The 23095-nt window shown below is 46.2% G+C and overlaps 2 protein-coding genes across 3 annotated transcripts; one reads left to right on the top strand and one right to left on the bottom strand.

Moving 5' to 3' along the window:
• The first annotated feature begins 860 nt into the window (after positions 1-860).
• On the top strand, positions 861-22004 carry LOC122394038 (myosuppressin-like). Of its 2 annotated transcripts, none has more exons than XM_043390586.1 (3): positions 861-989; positions 19446-19670; positions 21117-21993. In XM_043390586.1, exons 2-3 carry the CDS (start codon positions 19454-19456, stop codon positions 21203-21205), a joined length of 306 nt encoding a protein of 101 aa, XP_043246521.1. In that variant the 5' UTR covers positions 861-989; positions 19446-19453; the 3' UTR covers positions 21206-21993. The 2 variants fall into 2 exon arrangements, with proteins under 2 accessions (XP_043246521.1, XP_043246523.1); XM_043390588.1 differs by having other exon boundaries at positions 869-989; positions 19446-19649; positions 21117-22004.
• On the bottom strand, positions 16032-18305 carry LOC122394036 (angiopoietin-related protein 7-like). The gene has a single exon (XM_043390584.1). It carries the CDS (start codon positions 18235-18237, stop codon positions 16693-16695), a length of 1545 nt encoding a protein of 514 aa, XP_043246519.1. The 5' UTR covers positions 18238-18305; the 3' UTR covers positions 16032-16692.
• Positions 22005-23095: the final 1091 nt, after the last annotated feature.

Raw genomic sequence — 23095 nt, 5'->3', positions numbered from 1 at the left:
TCGTAAGCTTGTTCTGGCATCGCCTGATCTGCCAAGACAGACAACCTTGAGAAAAATCGAGTGACTGTACCTTTTTTGAAAGTCTCTAACCAACTTGTCGGAAATTCACGGGAGAACAGATATGGGGTTAAAAAAGCGTGTCGATATAGTGTATCAGATATGTTCAGGTTTTTCAAGTACTAAAAAACATAGCTGAAAATTACAAAGCATAACTTATAAGTTTTTCATGTATGCTTTTACAAATTATCTTCGAGACAGCAGCCCATGTGCTGTCATCTTATGATAAAAAATCAGTGCCAGATAAAACTGGCCATTGAGAGCAATCGCTGTAGAAATATATTTCACATCAAAATAGGCCTAACTTTTCTTCAGGTACAGGATATGTCAAATCGATGTAGCCGAAGGTACTGAAAGTTTCGTGTCGATGCGTTACGTGTTTCAGAAGATATTGGAGAAAAACGGGAGAGGGCTCTGTAGTACGAGTAAGTACGTGAGTGCAGCCCTCCCCCTTAGTCCATCGCGGGTTAAATGACAGTAATAGCGACCTGCGTTGGCCGTTTCTGGTTAATGCGTCTTTCTTGCCGTCGAGTGTCAATACAGGGCCAGATGGTGAACGGATCCTTGAACTTAATTCTTGGAACAATTTCCTTAGATCCTTGGAGGATGATTTTGGGTCCTCGTATGCCATGAACAGCACTGAATGTCTCCATACCGCCGCCTACTTCCGGAAATTTGGCAGGTGTTTCCGAGGGCATCCCAGTGAAGGTGCGTTGGTGGCGCACGGCCGCCCACCGCGTCTGCCGCGCGCAGTGGCCCGGTCGGCTGCGCGGCCTACGAGCCGTTATAGGTCGGTGACGGCCGGCCGGCCGGCGCAGGACGCGCTCGAATCGGGCACGCGGTCAGAGCCGTCCCGAGCAGCGCGATCCCAACCACCGCGGCACTGTGCCGTGCGTAGTGCGCCGCCCGCTGCCGCGCCGCCGTCCGCCCAGGTAGGTTTCGGCCAGCTTCAGAGGCATTTTTGGAATCATCGAGCCTTGTCAGCGAGATTCGGCGATACTCAGCGGGTTCCAAGGACCAGTGATGCAGCTTGTGATGACCTGTCACCAGGTATTAAACCCTCGCCCGGCGAGGGCCGGGCACGGATACCGCCGCCCCCTCCCCCCTCCATAGGGTTTTTTCGTGATAGCTCGAAACACGCCGGCGATAGAGAGCTGAAACTTAGCATACATAGCCTTTGATAAAAGTCGGATCTTTTGACACCAACTGCATTCTCAGATACGTCATAAGTAAACATCTGCACGGTCTTAAAATAGGTACTGCAGCTTCGCAACACCCTCAGTGCCAGAGGAGCTTTTGCAGGGAGATGAAACTTACAGGACCTAGTATCCTCGAGAGGTTACACAACTTATAAACCTCTGATTTTTCCTAAGGGTCACCTGAGGCCAGGTCGGTCACGTGACCTCGCCGTTGTAAGTAGGGGCGAGTGGAGAGTTTCTGTCACGGGGCACATCCTGTCAGCAGGGTTTCCTCGAAAACTATCGAGCACAGGGATGTTGTTGTAATTTGAGATATGTTTGCTTTTGCTTCGAAAGGTCCGATACTATTAAAACAACAACGTACCTGTGACCATGTTAGATGAAATGTGAAAACTTTGTTTTTGTAACGGAAATCCGAGCTTGAACTCTAAGGGAAGTTGGTCACCAGTTGACCTGAGACCTTGAAATCGGGTATGTACCGATCGCTGCGCCTCGTAACTGTGCTCACGTTCGTTTTTTTTTTCGTGATGCTCTAAAGTCTAGCTCCATTATGGGCGAGCACACGCTCGTTTTTTCCGCGATGCTCCAGCTCCATTATAGGGGAGAAACAGCGAGGGAGGGGTGCTGCCCGCCCGCCCCCCGGCCGGGAAACCAATAGGTCCGGCGAGGGTTAAAATCACAATTAATGATTTCACTCTCAGAATACTTTGTGTGCGTAACTTTTATATCTTTGCTTCTGTCCCACGGCAAAAAGATGGCAAATGTGCCTTACGAATTGTAAGTGATACTCGCACAAGGTTATGAAGTTCTCGCACAAAGTTGTGAGTGATGTTCGCAAACTTATTGATAATGCGTAGTCGTGTTATGGCTACATATGTAAATTGAACAGTGAACACCTATACTTCATCAGTTGATGCACGAGCACTGTCAATTTATTCATTTATTTTGTCCTTTTTCCAAAAATGAAGGAAAATGAAATGAATTGAAACTTGAAAGGTGATGTAGCAGAGCTCCTAAATTGCATGGTTAATCCTCGCACTTGTAGGGGATCAGATGCCTCTCGGTTTTTCGCAAATAGCTCGCGCAAAAAGCAGCCGAGCACGACGAAACTTTCAGTACCTACCCTCGAGTTGGCCAATTATGCACCTACCCCACGGGTGGAGAATTGTGCTGGACTGGGGGTGCTCGAGCTCTCCCAATTCCACGCCGGCCACGCCGGCTTGGCTTTGGAGCCGCGGCCGGGCGGCGCGGGTCAAGGTCACCGCTAGGCGGCGGCGGATTTGCTGCGCCCGAGCACCCCCAGCTGGTCACAATTCTCCACCTATGACCTACCCAGATAATTTCATGACCCTGACCCAAATGACCTTTGACCTGTGACCTATTTCTGGAGATCATGTTTGGTCGGAATCGCGATTCGGTGCATGTCAGCTCACATTATCCGCCCCTTTCCAGTCTTGTTGTGACTGTAAACGTTCAGACATGTGAAATGATGCTGGTCCCATGCATTATGGTGGGTGTCAAGGTCACATAAAGATCAGGCGGCCAAGGTCATTGACCTTTGATGACCTTGGCTCACTTTTTAGAGTATTGCATGTTTCTAAGCCAGTTTTTAGAGCTGATTTCGAGTTTAGCAGCCATTTGAACATTTAGCAAGAAGTTTAGGCGCCTTCATAACATGTCACGAGGCTGTCAGGTGGCTGACACCTGCTATGGATACCCTGTTGGACGCCTACTGGTTGACCTGACCTGAACTGACGCTACCTGGCTGGACTAATTGCATAAAGACATCATCTGCGATCAAAACTAACATGAAATTCGTAATTAGCACTCCGAAAACATCCATAACAACCTCACTTTACGAGGTTCTGACAGGTCCCGATTTTCCCGACTTTTGGGCCATTGACGTGACTGGAAGGTCAACCAGGGGGTCAAATCGACTCCTCCCGCACACACGTTAGACGCTCGAAAACGCCGCACATATATAGGCGAGGGTTAAACAAGCACGACACCGTATGCTAATTCATGAGAATTACCACAACGCTGTCGGTCTTGCGCTTCATCAGCATAAATCAAACACAAAAACCCAAATGTTCTCACACGACGAGAGTGTAACCACTGCCCTGCGTCAATATATGTTGTCTCACAAGCTGTTGCTGCCAGTTTCATGCAGATATAAATGTCGTAGTATCTATAACAGCTCGCTCGTTCAATACGTGAATGACACTCATCAGCACTAAAACATTGTTGTTTTGTTACCCCTCTGAAACATACTTATCGCCAGTTAAGTAGTTGTACCAGCGGCAACAATGTCCACCTACAAACATGATGTTTTATGTGAAAGGAGCACCAGCTCAGTTCTCCAAAGAATGCTTGACATTTGGCCATGGTATATAGGCTCTTTAATAAGGTTAATTAGGAGTTTGCTATACCCACCAGTTGTTACCTTGCACCCATAGATTTTGGTTGAGCCTCTTTAGTTTAAGCAAGCGATTGTCCATCTCTATGCTCAAACTTTTCTTTTAACCTGTTGACATTGGTTCAATTAATATTTCGATTTCCCAGTTCAGTTCAGTTCATTTATTCACGCTAATCCGCTTTCGCGGCTTTTCATTAACGCAGTGTCATATAACGTAAAAACGAGTAGTTATAGATAAATGAGCATACACAGATACATTCGTACAAAACATCGCAGAACAGTTGCCATGTCAGTGTCAGTGATAAATTGTTATGCTGCCTGCTTCAGAAGTAAAAATCTTCTGAGCGCATATTTAAAAGATGTTCGGCCGTCATAAATTTCACAAAACTGGTTGTACTCGTCCACGCCCCCGTACACCAGTTGTCTCCTACCCGCCTCGGTACGTATTCGCGGGAGACGTAGTCGGCCGGCATTCCGCGTGTCGTGGCCATGGCCGGCAGCGGTGACCAACGTGCTCGCGATCTCGCTTGGGTGGCCGGACTCGACAATGCGTCGTACACCGCACACCCTGTGGTACAATACCAGGTTGTCAGCCGTCAACCATCTTAAGCTGCGCAACACGTCGGATACATGGTCTCGCCTCCGTCGGCCACTTATCACACGAGCGCAGAAATTCAGCACTTTCTGCGGTCGACGCCGCTCTATAGCTCCGCAGGTGCCATACACGGAAAGGCAGTAACGCAGAGTTGATACTACTAACGAGGTCACGATTGGTTTCATGGTCAGTGTTGGTAATACATGCCTCGCGTGGTTTAAGGCCAGGAGTGATCCGGTACACTTTGAGACGACATGGTTCACATGACTATGGAAAGTTAAGTGCTTGTCCATCACAACGCCTAGATTTTTCACAGTTTCGGACTCGTGCATAATAGTCCCAGCGAACCGGATGCTCACGGGAGGCATATCTCGCAGCATCTGGCGGGTGCCAAACACTATCATCTGGCTTTTTGTCGCATTCACCTTCATATCATTAGCGCAGAACCAGTCAAACAGCTTTGATAGTGCACGTTCCATCTTCGATATTAATTGACTCAGATTCGTTTTTTTTGCCGGTCACTAAAATCTGCGTATCATCTGCGAACTGAACAATGCTGACTTCAGGAACATGCAGGCACATATCATTGGCGAAAATGGCGAATAGCAAACAGCTGAGGGAACCGCCCTGATACACACCGGATGTGACGGGTGAGACTACCCACTACACCTTTTTAGGCGCAAATTAATCTAACTGAAGACCAAATTAAAACAAGTGAAATCCAATTTAAGACAAGTGAAGCCCATATTAAAACAGTTGAGATCCAAATTAATCTTTGTGAAATGCATTTTAAAACAATTGAAATGCAATTTAAAACAGTTGATGAGTTTAACATTATTGGATGTGTTGAACATTTACCTATGTGGCGATTGTTGAAGCTATGATAGCTTAACCTATGCCTATGCAGGTGGGTGCACTGATGTGCCTAACGGAGGTTTACTAAAACAAGGTGCATGGTTTTGCACAGTTAAATTGCACGTGAAAAAAACTAATTTTACTGACATTTTTTTCTGAGCTGAAGACGATGGCTCCTTTGAGTCCTGATTATTTCACTCACTTGAAGTAGATTGGTGTGAAAAGTTGGCTTTATAGTCTATGTAATATATATTTCTTCTGTAAATACCAATAACTTCTGTACCATACAATTGCATTGCATCATGGAGGGTGACTTTCAGGTCTTAGAAGACACGGATCAGGAAGTTGACCAACCAGCGCCGGCAAACACGCCGAATCGACGTGGAGTCAAACCAGGAACCCGGCGTGGGCACTACGTCCGAGTCCCACGTGATGCTCGGAAGCGGATTATAGACTGCTTCAAAGCTGGCGGCGACTGGAAGCAGGCCGCCACTGCCAATGGAGTTGCCGTGAAGACTGCCTACGGCTACATTCGGCGAGGCGAGGGTGAGGGTGACGGGCCACCAAGGAAGCGAGGTGGCGCAACGGTCTGCAAGGTGGACGCGGCAATGATTGACACTTTAGTGGGCTATGTAGAAGCTAGCCCTCAGCTCACTCTGAAGGAGATCGCGAACAAACTGCGCGAGGAGACTGGTGTGCAGCTGTCCACTAACACTGTTCACAAGCACCTGAGTGGTCGCATGTACACGGTTAAGAAGGTCCTGCCCGAGCCGGTAACAATGAACAGTGCGACAAATAAAGACAGAAGAGCCACCTTTGTGCGAAAGGTAATGGAAGCCACTGGTGCTGGCAAGACGATCCTGTACATGGACGAAACAAATGTAAATTTGTTTCTCCGACGTTCAGAGGGACGGTCCCGCCGCGGCCAACGGTGCTGCGTGAAGGTCGCCACAGGTAAGGGCGACAACATCCATGTCATCGGCGCCATAAGCCAAACGGGCATGGTGTACTGGGAGCGGCGGCGCGGATCGTTCCGCAAGGAGGACTGCTGCGAATGGCTCCGGCGAGCTCTTCGACACTGTCCAGAGCCGATGGAGAATGTCGTGGTGGTGTGCGACAACGCGCCAGCCCACACCGACCTGGAGGCCATCCAAGCGGAGCCAGAGTTTGAGGGCGTCCAAGTCCTCCGCACCGCCCCCTACAGCGCACCCCTTAACCCCATTGAGGAGTGCTGGTCGGCGATGAAGGCGGCGATGAAGAACAGCATGACAGCCAGCTTTCAGGAGATGATGACGCCAGAGACGGGGATCTCACAGACCGAGCACCGGCTTCGATATCTCGAGCGCAACATTGATGCCGCCATGCCTCGCATCACACCCATCATGTGCATGCACGCTTGCAATCACGTCCAAAGGCACTTCGCTGGGTGTCTGGCACGCATGGACTTGGCGATGGGCGTGTGAGCGCTACACTCGTAGTGCAATGATTATCGGATTGCATGGAACGAGAACTACCGGGTGCGGCCGGGGGAGGCGGTCACGGTGCCAGGTTTTCCGCGGCCGCTCCAATGTGCCGCACCGGGGGCCAGCATCGCCCATGAATTACCGTAAGAATGTAAACAGCGCACTTGTTGTCAATGAATTACACCGACATTTATTGGTATTGAGCATGATCATTGATGTTTGTACCGTACCAATATACGATGGCATTGGTTTCCCACAGCGATATTACCTCCTGCCCGGTCAGGGTTTTTGTCTTCGTCCTGGAAAGAATACAAATAAAGACGATGTCATTTGGTATTTGATTTTACATTTTCTTCTTGAAATCATAAGCAAATTGATCACTCATTGGCAATCATTTGCGACACTAATAGCTTTCTGCAGTTCGTATATTCTGCGGTCTTTCAAGCGTTTTAAACTGGATTTCAATTGTTTTAAAATGCATTTCACAAAGATTAATTTGGATCTCAACTGTTTTAATATGGGCTTCACTTGTCTTAAATTGGATTTCACTTGTTTTAATTTGGTCTTCAGTTAGATTAATTTGCGCCTAAAAAGGTGTAGACGGGTGAGGGATAAAAAAGAGGAACGCTTTGAATATGGCGGTGCAGTGTATCGTGCTGAGTTGGCTGTCATGTGGCTGTCTTAGTTGGCTGTCAATGGTCACACCATGTTGTCTTTCTCACGATAACTGGCGTGGGTCTTTGTATATACGTAACATCTATTGTCCTGGATGATATACTACATTACCACATTTGTCATTCACACCTTTTTTAAAGATTTTAATGCAAAACCAGCTTCAGCTTGGCTGTTTTAGACGCGATAAAATGCTCTCTTTTGTAGAGTACCAACGTCGATCAGAAATGTAATAAACTCTTGTTTAAACCGTAAGCACGGGTTTATTTGCTCATTGTCAACAGCAAGTGGAGCCGAGCAGGGGATCGATGGCCAAAGCGCATGGCATGACTGGGCGCCAGCCTCAGCGATATACGGAGCTCTCCAAAATCTTACAGACTGGTGGAGTGAAACTTAAAATGTTGAGCGCAGCTAGTGCGCGAAATGATGTACGAGTAGCACTAGCTCTATTTTGTAAAAAGTGAATGACAAACATGTTTTATAACTTCATGTGACCTCATTTAATCTTATGAATGATCACTGCCACTGGGCATCCGCTGCATCCTTTTTGCATACGGGTAAAAATGTATTGATTCTGCAAATAACTACCTTGTGGATTTTTTGACATCAGGAAACATTTGAAATGTTCCCAATTGCTTTATAAATGTATATTCTGTTATATGCAATTGACCAGAGTGGTATCGTTTTCTCTCTGGGAATAGCTGAAGAAGCCGTGATTATGTTTCGGTCGTACCTATATATCGCATGGACTCTATGACGCAGCACGCTCTCAGAGCCAAGACACGGATCTTGTTCCTCTTAGTGGCTCGGACGGTCGGCCCGCCATGTACTTACGATCCTGTTGAGCATGCTGGGCGGAACAGTCTGACATTTTCTCTGGCAATTCACTCGGGGGCCACGCACGAGATGCCATTTGCGATGGCTGTCGGGGCGGCCACTGGCTTCCCTGTGCAGATAAGGTCCGAGACGTGCTGACCTCCGGGCACCAACAGGCCTCGTTCCCTCAGCTTTCAGCAGCTGCCGCCGTGTTAGGGCCTATCGGTGGTGCATTCTCCACTTACGGCGTTGATAATCTGCAATCAATGAATTTCTGTGAATTATGGTGTTGGACATGATTTACTTTTTATCGCAAATTATATGTAATTAGTGCGTGTTTTTTTTCGGAAAGCCCACCACAAAATAGCCCCACTAAATGTAAGAAGTTTGTGTAGGCTAAAGTATTTACGTTGCCGTGAGACGGAGCCAAAATATTTTGGCGGATCAATGACAATAATTTCTGATAAGTCAGCCGGTTAAGTGTTCGTGTCATGCAACGCTACGTGGTGTGTTGTAAGATTTTGTCGTGATTCCAAGCTTTTGAAGTGGCCTGCTTGAAATTGATTCTTTCTATGTGCACCCCATAAAAGTGATGTTAAAAGACAAAACATTGAGGGAGACACATCCATCCGTTCTAAGTCCACTACCTATATAGCATCAAAACCCACATGCAATTTATTAATTGTTACCAATTTGTTTTGACCATGATGGCAATGATATATTAGAAGCGTGCCTGGCCCTAATTGCGTGAATGACAGTGTTCGTACGGAATTTTTCACAGCCTTTGCCTTGGCAACTGCCATGTTGCTGGTCCAGACCTACGAGACAGCATTCAATGTTTTCGGTCGTTTGAGAAATCGTATAGAAGGTGCGTACGTTAGCTCAGGCTCCCAATGAGTCACCTACCCCGTTCGCAATTATTCAGAATGAGTGTATGTATACGGAGCCATATGAGCTTCAACTTTCAACGCTCAACGGTTACCGAATGCGAGGCCTGTTAAGCGAGCCCCTTTATTAATCCACAAAAAAAAGATTATTAAACCTGTGTCACACCGGTCACAGAAGTGTTCATTTACTCATGTGAAATTAAGGTGCATGCAAATGGTAGCCTGCATTGCTCTTTTCAGTTCACAGGAAAACTTTTAATCATAATTTTGATCCCCGCTATCATTTATTTGATCCTCGTAGAAACAATAGCGCTGTAATCACATTGCGTTTACGTTACATCAATGGATGTGTATGGCAGCTGGCACTAAGCTAATGATATTGACGTGAACGAGGATATGCAAATTGCAAAGCGTATGTGCATTGTACCAGTGTTGATAAGGATGCCACATGATGGATTCTGATGGTGATGGCTGTGACAATCGGCCTTATAGCATATTGTTATATGATTCTTGTCCGAGCCTTGTAAAGCACATAATGCGGACAGAAGTAACCCTCGAGGTCAGACAGACTGAACAAGTGTATGTCGGCAAGAAAGCGAATATTTAAGCTTGCTATATACATAACTGATTGATTGCTCCCGCCGGAATTGAATTCTGCTTGGCATCAACTGTAATCTAGCCGTTTTTTGAGTTACGTTAAAATGGAGGAGTGGCATAAATGCACCTCGACTGTTTATTTTCATGTTTGAATCATCATTTAACATGCAATGCATGCGCGAAGCCACTTCAGGAACATAATGAATTAAAGTAATTAACGTATCAGCAATACCTAATAACTATATCGGGTGCCTTCTGTACTCTCCGTTAAGAAACCAACGCCGCGGGTGATATGTGGGATAACCTGATCAATTTTAGGTTCACTTTCCCATGAATTAACAGAGCTTAATCCCCCCCCCCTCGGGTCGACGAGGGTAAAATGTTTCCGAATTAAAGCATTTCTCAACGCGGCGAGTGCCCAAACCGGCAAGTACAAGTTTGTACAAGTTTGGGGTTGAGATAGCCAACTTGGAGTCCCTGGCTTGCACCACTGACCCACTGCCACTGAGCTACCACTGACCAAAGTCCGTCTGTTTATACCTATTCCCCACAACTCTGTTAATGTTAAGCTGCGATGGTCACTTTAAACGCCCCCACATTTGTTGTCGAGCAATAGCTAAAAAAATGTCTCACACTGCAGGCGCACTAAAGTCGGACACTTGTTGCTCATTGATTTATTTTTATTACGGCAAACCTTTAAACATGGGTGAACCTTTCTGAGATTTTGAGTTTTTCATGTTTCGTCATGCTTTCTAAGTTTACAACCAAAAAGCGCGGCGTTTATTTGGAAAATCATCTAAACTCACAGAACGCTGGATGATACTGTGATGTGTATGGTATAAATCAATAGTCGCGTAACTTCTCAAAAGGAATGGATACGCCGACTATAGGATCTTAATCTGGATGCAGCTAATGTGGATTAATTGGCAATTCTATTGCAGAGGCATGGTGCTATTCTGGGAGAATGATCCGCTTCCGATCGTTCAATTTATGCATGTGGATTAGCAGCTTACGTCAGTACCGATCTTTGTGCCGTCTAGGAAAAATGCGAAATTATTATTTGAAATTATGAAATAATTTGCGAAAATTATGTAACAAGGAGCGCTTTTTATTATGTCGTCAGGTTAGTTTGTGTCAAGTGTTGGACCAGCCGAAACCCGTAGTGTTCGGTGAATATAGCATGTTACCCCTTTCCTTTAGAAGTGCACGAACCGCAGTGATACATTGATGTTAAAAATGATATCAAGCAAATAAAATTATTGGCTTGGCTGATTCGTAATAAATAAGACAAGGAGCAAGGGTATTCCTTACTAGTTTTAAGGACAGCAATGCAAATATCAGGATATGAAATTCATGTTTATTAGACCAGCAGCTAGTGACACATTTGACGAGACAAAACAATTTACACCGCTAGCCGACCAGGTGAACGACAGGCGAATGATGTGGTTATCCGTTCGCATAAAAAATAGTCAGCTAAATTGTCCTCAGCTGTCAATATCCACATCCACGGCCTCATATGTTCAAAAGTAGAACACTTTTTCGATCGAAAATAGGTTTATCTATGGGCTATGTCCTGTATGTCTACCCGCAATAGGCATATCAAGACATTCCTTACTCCTTATGCCACAGGTACTGTTTTCACTCCACTCACCAGCACTGTTGTGTCACGTCCGCTCCGAGTAAATTCATTTGCATCGCTTGGCTCTTGCTGCTGTATCATACTCACAGAATTCGTGGTTTATAGGTGCATACTTACTTCCACTAAGTAGCCACGTGCATCTAGATAACAATGCTTGTTCTTTTCGTAACGATTTTGTTGACAGTTAGTCTCCGCACAAGCATCGCAGCTCACCATCAGCGGCGTTTTACCTAGCCTTACTGCGTCTCCCTTGGGGCTGCATTCATCTCGATAAGACATGCCGCCCCTCCCCCTCCCCCACCCACCAGTCACCCTGGACGGCTGCGTCTGAGACATCCAGTCGCCGCCCCCACCCCCCCACCCCGTCCCGCTGCGCGCGCCGTGCGGCTGCGCGACCTGCCGTCGACGCGACGGTCGCGACGCTAGACAGCTGCTCGCTTCACTCGGACGGTGGGCCATTGTTCGGTCACGTACCGGCAGACAGAGCGCCCGCAGGCAGCCACAGGGGTCCTGCAGGGGTCACCGCAGGTCAAACTGGTGCCACTCTGACTGATGACACATGCCTGGCCGCATTATAAATATGGACACAAGTCACTGTTTGTAGTGTGATATAGACGAATACCTGTGCTACATCCCATTATATACTATCTTGGCGACGGCCGATGCTGACAAAGTTTTCGCCGGGTACGACGTTGTTTGGTTTGGTGTCTGGTGTGTTGACCTAGTGGGCACTCTCATAAGTATCCAATTCCACATCCACTCGCTTGAAATAATTAGAAAACAATCATCATGTGTTACAGAGTGCACATGCACGAACATCGTAATAAATTCACATATGTGACCTATGTTAGAATGAGCACAAAAAGCACGATGGCAGTTGCTCTCCGTCAATGAATGAGAGAGTAATTTACATCTGACACATGGCCATGTGAAAAATCATAATCGTAGGTCACCACTAATTTCGGACACGAGCAGCACTAGGGATAAACGCGTACCTACTAAGTAATGCATACCCTATGTGCGAATCTGTCTTGCTCAAGTGCCACATAAGGAATGGATGAACATTAGCGCCCATGGGGCGCTGTCTGATATTTATAGGTAAATAGCGGATGCATTGATTTTCTTGGTTCTGCATCTTAAGCATATCCATTATCCAGAACCCCTAGTATTAGCTAAAATTATTGTGCCGAAATATTGTATTGTCATAAAAAAGCATGTGACGTGGAAAAAGCCAGTGGCGCCAGAAACCCATCCAAAAGAAGTTTTTTATGTTTTACTTGCCGCATTTGGGAACATATAAAATAACGTTGTTGTTACCAAGTGTGCATCCGAGCCTATACGAAACGATTCCTGGAAAATCTAATAGGTATACGGTGGAATGAGATGCGCAAAAAAAACATTTTACTTTTAATTGCCAATTCATGTTGCTGAGCTTCAGCCAGTGCTGCCAAAGCTTATTTACGCTATTCAGATTGATCCCTCTTAGCGATGGGCTCGTTCTCGCGGGCTCGTCGAGCGCGAGAGGTATAGAGTGGTCAGTGTTCTCCTCCCACGGAGACAGAGTTCCGAGGTCGAGTCAAGATGGCCGGAGATGGAGAGGAGAGAGCGCATTGGCGGCCATCTGAGCTTCTTCCGACTCGGTTTCTCTCCACGCTTCCTCTCCATACATTTACACATTCTCCGGCGCTGAGCTGACAATTTATTGCTGCGTCTCTAAAGGCGATCGATAATTGGGACTGCGGAGCTCTGATTTATGTAGTCAGCCTCAACGTAAGTGAGGAGAAATGAATTTGGGTACATGCGTCATACACACACCTATCGCTTAGCTAAGTCATGTTTCCCTGACGTACGAGTAGTTCGTTGGGACGCTGAGATAAGAAGACGAAAAGCTTTGATAGTGTGATCACTGACATTCTGAAATTTATGTCTCTCATTGAGATAACTCAAAGAGAGTTGTGAGTTAAGGATTCATTTTTGCAATTTATGCAATTTATGCACTAATTGAGAGTCATGCATTGCTGATGGTTTAGGCCTTAGCCTTTAGGACGATTAGTTTTAGCCCTAAACGCCTCAGCCTGATTTCACCGGATTCGTATTGTTTACGATTTCGCGTCCGGGTCTTTTTTATTAGGTAGGTATTGGCTGAACAGCAGCAAAAAAAAAACTCCATTCGAGGGGTGCCACTCCCATTTTTTTTTCGCGATAACTCGGAACACGCCGGCGATAGAGAGCTGAAATCTAGCATAAATGATTCTCGCTTTAATCCAGATCTTTTAACACTAAACGCATTTTCAGGTCAGGTCAGGCCACTGACCTATGACGTCTTAAACAAACCTCTGCCCGGTCCTGAAATGTCGCAACTTCGCGACGCCCTCAATCATGCCAGAGGAGCTTTTACATGGGGAGATGAAACTTACAGGATCTAGTATCATCAAGAGATCTCATAGCTATTATATTTCGGATTTTCCTAAAGGTCACATGAGGTCAGATCTGTCGCATGACTTCACCATTTTATAAGTCAATGGAGGAGAAAATGGAAATTGTTATTTTTGCACCGGGAATGATCTAAAACTATCTCAGGAAGACGGAATCGTGATTTGATGCACTCCTTGCCTGGCCCGAAGCTTCACTTTTGCATTATTCACTTTGAGTGACGTCATTTATAAAGTCACTAAAGTCATATGACTTTTTCGTCAATAACTCCAGATCAAATTTAGCTAGCGAGTCGAGGAAGCTACCATTGGACTCGGGAGGACCTGGCCAATCAAACTACTCGTATATGCAATATTTCCTCCTTATACCAACTTCGTGACCTGATGGGCTTGACCTGCCCTTGACCCGAGGTCAACACCTTAAGTTGACCTCACCCTAACAAAAAGTATTCAATTCAAAGAGCCTGATGTAGACAAACACGGTGATGCCAAAATTGCGGCTCTGCGAGCAATTTTAGCTTTTAGTTATTTATTAAAAGTTGTTTATCAAAAACCGAACCCGTGCCTTGGGCAACTTTGCCTGACCTCAGAGGTCACCGGTTGAGCTGAGACCTTAAAGACCTTAAAGCCATTGTCACTGGCCTAGCCACAGTTTATATATTAACCCGGCAGTTGCTGGGGTATTTCGCCACCCACCGTTTGCTGGGGGGGGGGGCGTTAAACGCCCCCAGCCGATAACTCGAGAACCAATAGGCGCAGCGAAACGCACGAGGCGGCAAACGAAAGAACGCGACAAGACGCTTCAGATGAGTACTTTAAAATTGAATTTTGAGGTCACAGGTCGGGTCAAGGTCAGGTCAAACACCTGAAATCGGGATTGCAGTAGCATGGATTTCAGGACTTCGCAATGGGTGCCTCTCGTCATAAACTCTGTTAAAACGGTGCACAATCCATCATATAAGGCCTACAAGAGCGTCAGCTCCATGTAGGGGTCAATCAAGCATAGGTCAGGGTCAAGGTCAGGTCAACCGGGTAGGCACATATCCCCGAAAATCAAAACTGATATTCGCAGCCTGTGACAAATGTTTCATGGGTAATTTGGGGCGTAGAACACGATGGTTCCATTCATTTTATCATATGTGTACATGTTTGGCTCAAAAACCTCAATTTAAGAAATGCATGTATCATGGTCGTGAAGTAGTCACGAGAAATTGCCAAGATTCAGTTCAAGATTTTGGAAAATGCGGAACGATAATCAATAATCGAAGATAGCCATTTGATTGTTCATGGTATTGGTAGTCTAATGGCGTTGACGGCATGTCTGTATGTCTATTCTGTGATTTTATATGATTTTTTGAACATATGTCGTTTTTGGTCGAAAACTCAGAAATCATGACGTCACTAGAACCTCGATATCTCAAAAATTTTCCAAACGATTTTTTTGAAACTTTGTCACAATAAACTTCAATCAATTCCCTACAGGTACCCAAAATTTGGCGCGCCTGCGGCGCGCCGTTTTTATGCTATGGCCCGGCGAAAAAAGTGGGGGCGTTTAACGCCCCCCCCAGCAACTCGCGGGTTAAGATCATAATCACAGGAATAGGACGCCGATACGAGTTAAATGATTTTATGTGTACATATTTGCATGCTAACTGGTAGTTTATTATTTTAGCAGTCATGTGAATGGTGACAGTGTAAATATTAGCCCGTCTCTCTCAAGGCTCATGCTGAAGCAATTCGTTTCTGAGCCATTGGCCTCGGTAGAGTCTCCACTGGTTTCCGGTCGTTGCTCTTTGCTGCGTCGTTATCCTCAAAACGTCATTTTCCAGGAATTAAAATATGCATATATTAGCGGTTATCGCCCACAAGTCGCGGTTTCCGATGGTAGGTCTCATAGACTTCGGACTAAACTATTCATTTTTAGTACATAATACGTAGGCATGTAATTAAGTGAAAGAGGCAAAAGCCATAGACTTAGTACAGGTCGATGACATCTCACACAATGTCAAAGGTTGTTAGAAGTTTTATTGAGATTTCCTTATTAATATCCCGACGGAACAGACAAATTATCTGCCGCCCACATTCATATGATGATCGATGTAATGCATGCAATTTATCTAGCTCATGTAATCGAACCACATTTGGGCATGTCAGTTTCCGTTATTTGAGAGTGGAATGTAAAAAGCACTTAAGCACAGTTTCTGAGCTTGTCAATAATCCCTCAGGTAATCAATCGGCTAGGCTAACTGTTGTCTGCAAGATATCCCATCGCATTCTATCCACCCAATTTACTGATATCCCATAGCAATAATATTTTTGCACATGAGCTTATATCAAGTGCGTGGTTGAATGCGCATAATCGTAAAAAAAAATAATTATGCAAATAAAGAAACTGATCGATGGTACTACGGAGGCATTGGAGATCAAAACACACAAACCGCCAAATTATTTAGTCAGGAATGGGAGGACATGGAACTCACTTACATCTGATCTACAAGAGTCATTGGCTACTCGAACGCAGCAGGCTCCGTTAGGATCAGCCAATGCTAAATTTATATAAAGTGGTACCAAAACATATGTAGTCGTCTTGCTGTCTCACATTGTATTTGACTTGCAGTGTCCCTATTCCCTAAGCGACATGTGCATTGTCCAGTGTGCATTGTGCAATGAGCTCAGCATACATATGACGCGACGGGCGACAACGAACTTGCACAAAGCATCGAAAGCACTGTCCCCGCAATGCATACACTGGAATATTTATTATATAGGTGCATTGGAAACTATAATAGCGCTACTCAGTACGCATATATGAACGATCACGAAACCGTGGCTGTCTGCATCGCCGATAGACAATATATACATAGATGCACCCAGCTGACATACATGCTTTTGTATAAATTCTGAGCTCCGTGATTAGCCCAGAATTTCGCGTCGATATTCGTGATAAATAAATATGCAAACATGAAACAGGAACGCAAATAGTTAAAGAAGAAATAAATGATATATAAAACATGGGTCCTTATGCTCTCCAAGCCCTTTCCAAAAGTAGCCGGACCCTGCAACTTTACGGACGTATTTTCATTTCAACACTTTTGAGGGAGTAGTGGTAGCCTCTCCACGCCTGCCAAACGATTCCTCTCCACTCCGTATCATTAAGTTCTCCCGATAGGTACACTCCATTCAAATTTGCCTGGTAACAATGTTTAAACCACCAGCCACTCTCACGGGCTTGCGCGCAGTTTTTACCGGAGTCACTGTCCTGGTCTTTGTCCCCAGTCGTGAACTTCTGTCTGAAGTGATAATCCATGTTGTCTCCAGCGTTGCCTGTGTAGTTTCCACCCGTTACTCGGTATCCGTCAAACTCTGACGAAATTCTAAAGTCCTCATACCGTGCGTATCTCTTCTCCTCGTCAAAATCTTCCAGATCGACGCGCAGATCATATCGCCTTCCCATCGTCCCTGTCACCAGCCACAGTTTCTCTAGCCCCCACCAGAACTCTCCTGATAGGTCTCCGAAGCCGTCCTTGTACTCGGTCCAGTTCCGATAGAAGTCCTCCCTGGGCAGAATGTCTGCGCGTCGCTGAAATACGGTCCAGCCCCCTCCGTCCGTCTCCATATCACAAAATGCCTCCACCGGGTCCGAGCGGCAGCATCCGAGACGCAGAGTGTAGACCCCGCTGGGGGAGCCGCTTGGCAGTTCGCTGCAGTCGTGTGGTCCGGTGGTGGCGTTCTGCTGTGCCGCTGCCAGCTTGGCCACTCGTGTGCCGAACAACTCCAGTCGGGAGGTAACCGAGTCCAGCGAAGTGTCAAGTTCAGACTGCAGATTTCTGAGGTGGCTGTTGGACGAATTTAGCTGAGAACCAAGCTCAGTCTGGATTGAGACGAGTTGAGACTTCACTGGCTGAAGCTGAGACTCCAGCGCCTTTTGCATAGAATCAAGTCGAGAATTGATGGACATATATTGAGACTCTATAGCGTCTTGAATGGTATCAAGCCGAGCATTGACGGGTTGGGGTTTAGTCTCCAAAGCCTTCTGCATTGAATCAAGCCGAGCATTGACGGGTGAAAATTGAGACTCCATAGCCTCCTGAGAGGAGTTAAGCCGGGCATTGACGGTCTGAATTTGAGACTCTAAGGCCTCCTGGATAGAATGAAGCCGAGTATTATCTGATTTAGATTGAGAGTCAAATGCAACTTGAATTGTATCAAGTCGAGCATTGGCCGATTCTGCCTGAGTGACAAGGGCAGACCGCATAGAGTCCAGCTGAGAGAAAGATTGGGCACTAATGGTGTCCAGCCTTACGTTGAGCTGGTCCAGTCGCGAGTTGAAGGTATCCTGCTGCTCACTCAGTCGTAAGTTCAGCTGGTCAGTGCGGGCGTCCTGGCTGCTAAGCCTGCTCAAGATGTCGCTCATCAGCTCGCGCTGGCTGCGGAGCTCGGCGGAGATGGGGTCCACAGTCTCTCTCACTGCCCGATTGACGAGCGCCAGCAGATCATCCAGCGCGTCTCTGGTGCCAGCACCGGAGTCGCTGTCGGCTAGTGCGCACCGGGAGACCGCACAGAGTAGCGCCAGCAGGCAGACGGAGCTGCCGAGGGGTCGGACGGCCATGCTGGACGGAATAGCCGGCAGTAAGTGGGCCGGGGTGAGCGTTCGCCTCCGAGTCGAGGAGGTAACTGCCAACCGGCGGCTGGGCCGGGTCGGAGAACACCTCCCCCCGGCCTCCCGGTATGTGGTCCCTCGGCCCTGGCATGTTGGAGGGGCTCCGTTGAGTGGTCTGCTCTTGATATGTTTACATTTTCAACGGCTGCAGCACGGGAAAATACCAGAATGTACCAGACCATTCAGCTAACGACTGGCCAAGCTCTCCATCCAGCTTATTGATTGTCATCGACTCGTTTTATTTATAGCATATGTGTTTAGTTGGATTTAAAGCAGCCAGCGAGAATGACTAAACCAAAACTGTAGAACACCTACCTACTGTGAGCATATATTATCTCAAGCCCAAATTATTTCATAACATGTGCATCTCACCATCACTCTCTGGTATTTTCTTGGATACTTAGGCTACCCACTAAAGCCCAACCAAAACCTGTTATTGTTGCTTCTTTGTACCGGATTTGTGTAAGACTAGTCGACAGAAATGAGGCCCAGGCGCTACATAGGAAGCGGTCACCTCCGAAAGGGCTGCCGCTCGAGCTATTGTGACCACGGCTCGCCGACAGCTGATGGTCTATTCGTGGCGGCCGGGTCACGACGGTGGCAGCCGCCGGTCGGCGGCTCCATTTCGTAGAGCGGGTGGCGATTGAATGACATCGGACAGCATACCAGCGGTGCCGACGGTGCCGACGCTGCGACCGGTCCGGCCGCTCCGACCTGCAGTGACCAGCCCGTCAGCCAAGTCGAGTGTGTTTCCAGGCGGCGATAAGCTTCGTCAAAAATACAAATGATACCGTCCTTTTGTTCAGATGAAGTGTCCTGTTGTATTTAGTTTAAATTGTACTAGATTTTGTTATTATTCATTGTGATCCATAAAATGATTCTTACGATACATTTTGTGTTTGCTAGTAGCTTCCATAAGGTCTGCTGTCGTCAGCCGCCGTGGTTCAGAGTTCAGACTGCGGGACACACCTCTGATGGTCTGTATCTGTTCAGTTGCAGCTATGGTGCAGCTACCGATCGTCTGTGTGATGGTCTGTGTCTGTTCAGTTGCAGCTATCGCTATGGTGCAGCTACTAATTGCCTGTGACGGGCTGTGTCTGTTCATTTGCAGCTATGATACAGTTACCGATCGTCTGTGACGGGCTGTGTCTGTTCAGTTGCAGTGATGATGCAGCTTCCGATCGTCTGTGTGACGTGCGCGCTGCTCAGCCTGCTCGTGACGTCACGGGCGCTCTCAGTGGGCGCCGGCTGCCAGCTCGAGCAGCTCGAGCTGATGCCCAAGCGGACCAAGAAGTTGTGCACCAAGATCCTGGCGTTGCGCGAGGTTCAGCGCGCCATGGAGGGCTATCTAGGCGACGAGAGTGAGTTCCTGGGAGATGAGAGTGAGTGCCGGGGCGACGGGAGTGAGTTTCCACACGAACTCACCGTGGGTTTCTGGGTGACTAGCGTGAGTTGGGCTGCTTGTAAGGCTCAGGGCTAAAATCGGGACCTTGCCTGCATTAGGTTTTCAAGGGTTCGTTGTAAATCGATACTAAACAAGCGAGTAAATATGATAAGCGATTATGTTTTTTTTTTTACTTGCAAATGGTCTGTTTTAGTCTGAAAGATGCACGTAATTAGCTAAAACTCTGTACAATGAGCATGATGCCGATAAAAGGTTAAATCTCTCACATACAAGAAATGATTGCTCGAAGTGACACAAAAACCTTTCGCAAATTCCAACGTCACATTAATTGCTGCGCATCCGACAGCTTTTTCTTGGCACTGCACCTTGATTACGGTGTACTTTTGAGCTGTTTACACAGACAGCCTATCGAACTGACAGCCAATGTCAATTAAGGGCTACATTGCCGTGCGAGCTAAAAGAAACCAAGTGAAGGAGAATGTGAAATTGTGCTTATTGGCTCTAGCTTCATCGAAATGAGCAATTCTGTGGTTACAGTTTCTTCCAAGTTTCTATTAGACAAGGACATGTGGCTCTTGCACTCATTAAAGCAGACCTTTTTTTTTGGGGGGGGGGCAAAAAAGAAAAGAAAAAAGTCTAAATATTTGTTTATTTAATTTGGATTCCAGTCTTTTAGAATAAAAATGCAAACCTCTCGAATTTATGGCGGTGTCGGTTTTTCAAAGCCCTTTCTTTCGATTTGACATGCACCTGCAAAATATATGTATGTATAATATTGAGCAGAAACAATGGTAGGTAAGCACGAAAAACAAACCTTGCAGTGACATTAATGTCAATATTGCCCGAGTTGTGAGTGTGATCGTCAAGAAGACAGTATTTTGGTAATAAAATTCAACCGTAAACACCGTAGTCCGTCGTAAACATTCTAGCTTCAATAAAAATATCGAAATCCTTCATGATAAAAATAGAGGTAACACTGGCTACCAAAAGAATCCACAAAGCAGAGACATTTGTATCATTAGCTGACGCTGTCACAAAGTAATCTTGATGAAAAACAAATAAAAAAGCAAGGAAGTTGCCTCAATGCTGCTGTCTATGTAGACTGTCCGGTGTAACAGACGAAACCATCGCTTTTTACGCACTGCACAGTGTGTAGTGTGCACTCCCGTCCTAGCCATACATGCCGTTAATGAATAAAGGTGTCATATCTTGGATTGGTCAGGCTCTTTAGTTTTTATCTTAACAAAAATACAGCAGCAGCTCTTGTATGGAAACTTTCACCAATTGCTAGCAAACTTGTTCTCCCGGTGCTCGCATTAAGCATGCTACTGTGTGTTCACGGATGCCCCAGTGCAGCGACTGGCACCAGTCCCATGAGGTGACCTGTTTATTTACACGATGCTCACACCCCGTTTGTTCGCAGTGCGGGGCGAACTGGGCGTGAGTGACAACGGCGCCAAGCGGCAGGATGTCGACCACGTGTTCCTGAGGTTCGGCAGGGCCTGGCCGTAGCCGGCCGGCCCGGCGCCTTCTCCAGTGGCTGGGGAGGCTGTCCGTGCCGTCGGCGGCGGCGCGTCGCTCGCTCTCCGCCGTCGTGCCGTCCGCGGTGCCGTGTTGCTGCGATCCCCCAGTGCCGCGCAACACACCGTTGTCATCAACAGGCTCCGTGCGGCGCCCGGTGGTCAGTTTTGTTTGCGTTGTGATTTGTACCAACCAGTAAGCAGAGGCCGATGGCTCGTCTTGTCAGTTTGGCGAGCCAGTCACTAAGGCCTTAACGCCGCCTATTGAGTCCAAGGATCCAGCTCAGAGGGCTCAATATAACTAGGACAGGAACCTCTTGAGCGATTTTCAGGCTTGATATCTAGACACATTTCGATGAATTAGCATGGTTTATTTATAATTAATCGACATTTGTTTGCAGTCTTAAATAAGGGTCTTGGCCGATTCATTGGTATAACAGTGACAATTCAATATCATGTCATGTATTTGATGTTCTGTCATTCTGTCTTACGCTAAGCGACTTGAAACCGCTTTATGCATAGATTTTACAGTTTTGCTATACCGATAAAAGTGTGAGCCAAATGCTGAATTACGTGCGTACCTACATATTATAAAGGCTGTTCAACTTATGTTGTAACCTTGGTCGTCAAGGCTTAATGTGGCATAACTTTCATCATTTATGTTCTTTATTATTGTTTTGTATATTTCATATCTGTCATTGCGATACTAATGCAAGAAATGCAGAAATAAATCTGATTTGAATGATGGCGCACAAATGCGACTGCCTGCTGCCGGGGACATTTGTTTTATTTGAATCGCTTCATAGTCTTCGACATATACCTTATAACCTTATACCTTGACACACACACACTTTCTCTCTCTCTCTCTCTCTCTCTCTCTCTCTCTCTCTCTCTCTCTCTCTCTCTCTCTCTCTCTCTCTCTCTCTCTCTCTCTCTCTCTCTCTCTCTCTCTCTCTCTCTCTCTCTCTCTCTCTCTCTCTCTCTCTCTCTCTCTCTCTCTCTCTCTCTCTCTCTCTTGCTCTCTCTCATCCTCTGTCTCTCTCTCTTCTTCTGTCTCTCTCTCTCTTGCTCTCTCTCTCTCCTTGTCTGTCTGTCTGTCTGTCTGTATCTCTCTCTCTCTCTCTCTCCCTCTCTCTCTCCTCTGTCTCCTTATTTTCCTCTCTCTATCTCTATCCTTTTTTCTCCGTCTCTTCCCTATAAATATTGATACAATAAAGACAGTAACAAATACAATAAAGATAAAATAAAATACAAAGAAATAAATACAATAAAGACAGTAAATGAATAGCATATATATGTTATTTTCAAAGGGAAAAACTGGCTATCATGCTCGACAAGCAATGAAAATCAGGGAAGCATCTAGGTACGAGTACATAATAGATAAATCAAAAAATCAGGTAAGATGCCAACGATAAGCACCCACAGTAAATGCATCACCAAGACCAATTCTTAGATGCTGAAATAGAATTTAAGGGCACGGCGCGACACAAGAAAATTCGCTACTTAATATGTCATACTCCGTTCAATTTGCAATATCATAACACGATGCATGGTTAGCTAAAACAGAAGGAAGACATGTTGGTAGGTTAATTCATAAAGTCAGGCTTATTTGACAAAGGCATAATTTCTAAAGGACAGTAACCCTTACGTTATCATAGATTAATGGGGTCTAATAAATAATCACTGAGTTTGTGCATCACACACGTAACTATGTAGGCTTTCATGGGTGAAAGTCTCTATGGTTCTTACAAGAGGTAACCAAATCGGGCAAACCAAAATATTTAGAGACTGTGTCGCTCACAAGGCCGTTGGCTGCTGTGATTTTTTGCTTGCCGTCTGGCAGGCCGACCACTTCAGAAGTTGTTTTCTGGCCATTATATGC

Source organism: Amphibalanus amphitrite, unplaced genomic scaffold (assembly GCF_019059575.1).
Source record: "Amphibalanus amphitrite isolate SeventyFive unplaced genomic scaffold, NRLGWU_Aamphi_draft 000569F_arrow, whole genome shotgun sequence".
NCBI lineage: Eukaryota > Metazoa > Arthropoda > Thecostraca > Balanomorpha > Balanidae > Amphibalanus > Amphibalanus amphitrite.
Note: the sequence above shows the minus strand (reverse complement) of the source record. Positions and strands in the feature narration are given on the sequence as shown.

What these genes read in the sequence shown, in the direction of transcription:
- LOC122394036 (XM_043390584.1), bottom strand. Translation starts at nt 18,237, where the DNA reads ATGGCCGTCCGACCCCTCGGCAGCTCCGTCTGCCTGCTGGCGCTACTC.
- LOC122394038 (XM_043390586.1), top strand. Translation starts at nt 19,454, where the DNA reads ATGATGCAGCTTCCGATCGTCTGTGTGACGTGCGCGCTGCTCAGCCTG. An exon ending in TGAGTTCCTGGGAGATGAGA is followed by an intron (nt 19,671 to 21,116) that starts GTGAGTGCCGGG and finishes GTTTGTTCGCAG; the next exon opens with TGCGGGGCGAACTGGGCGTG.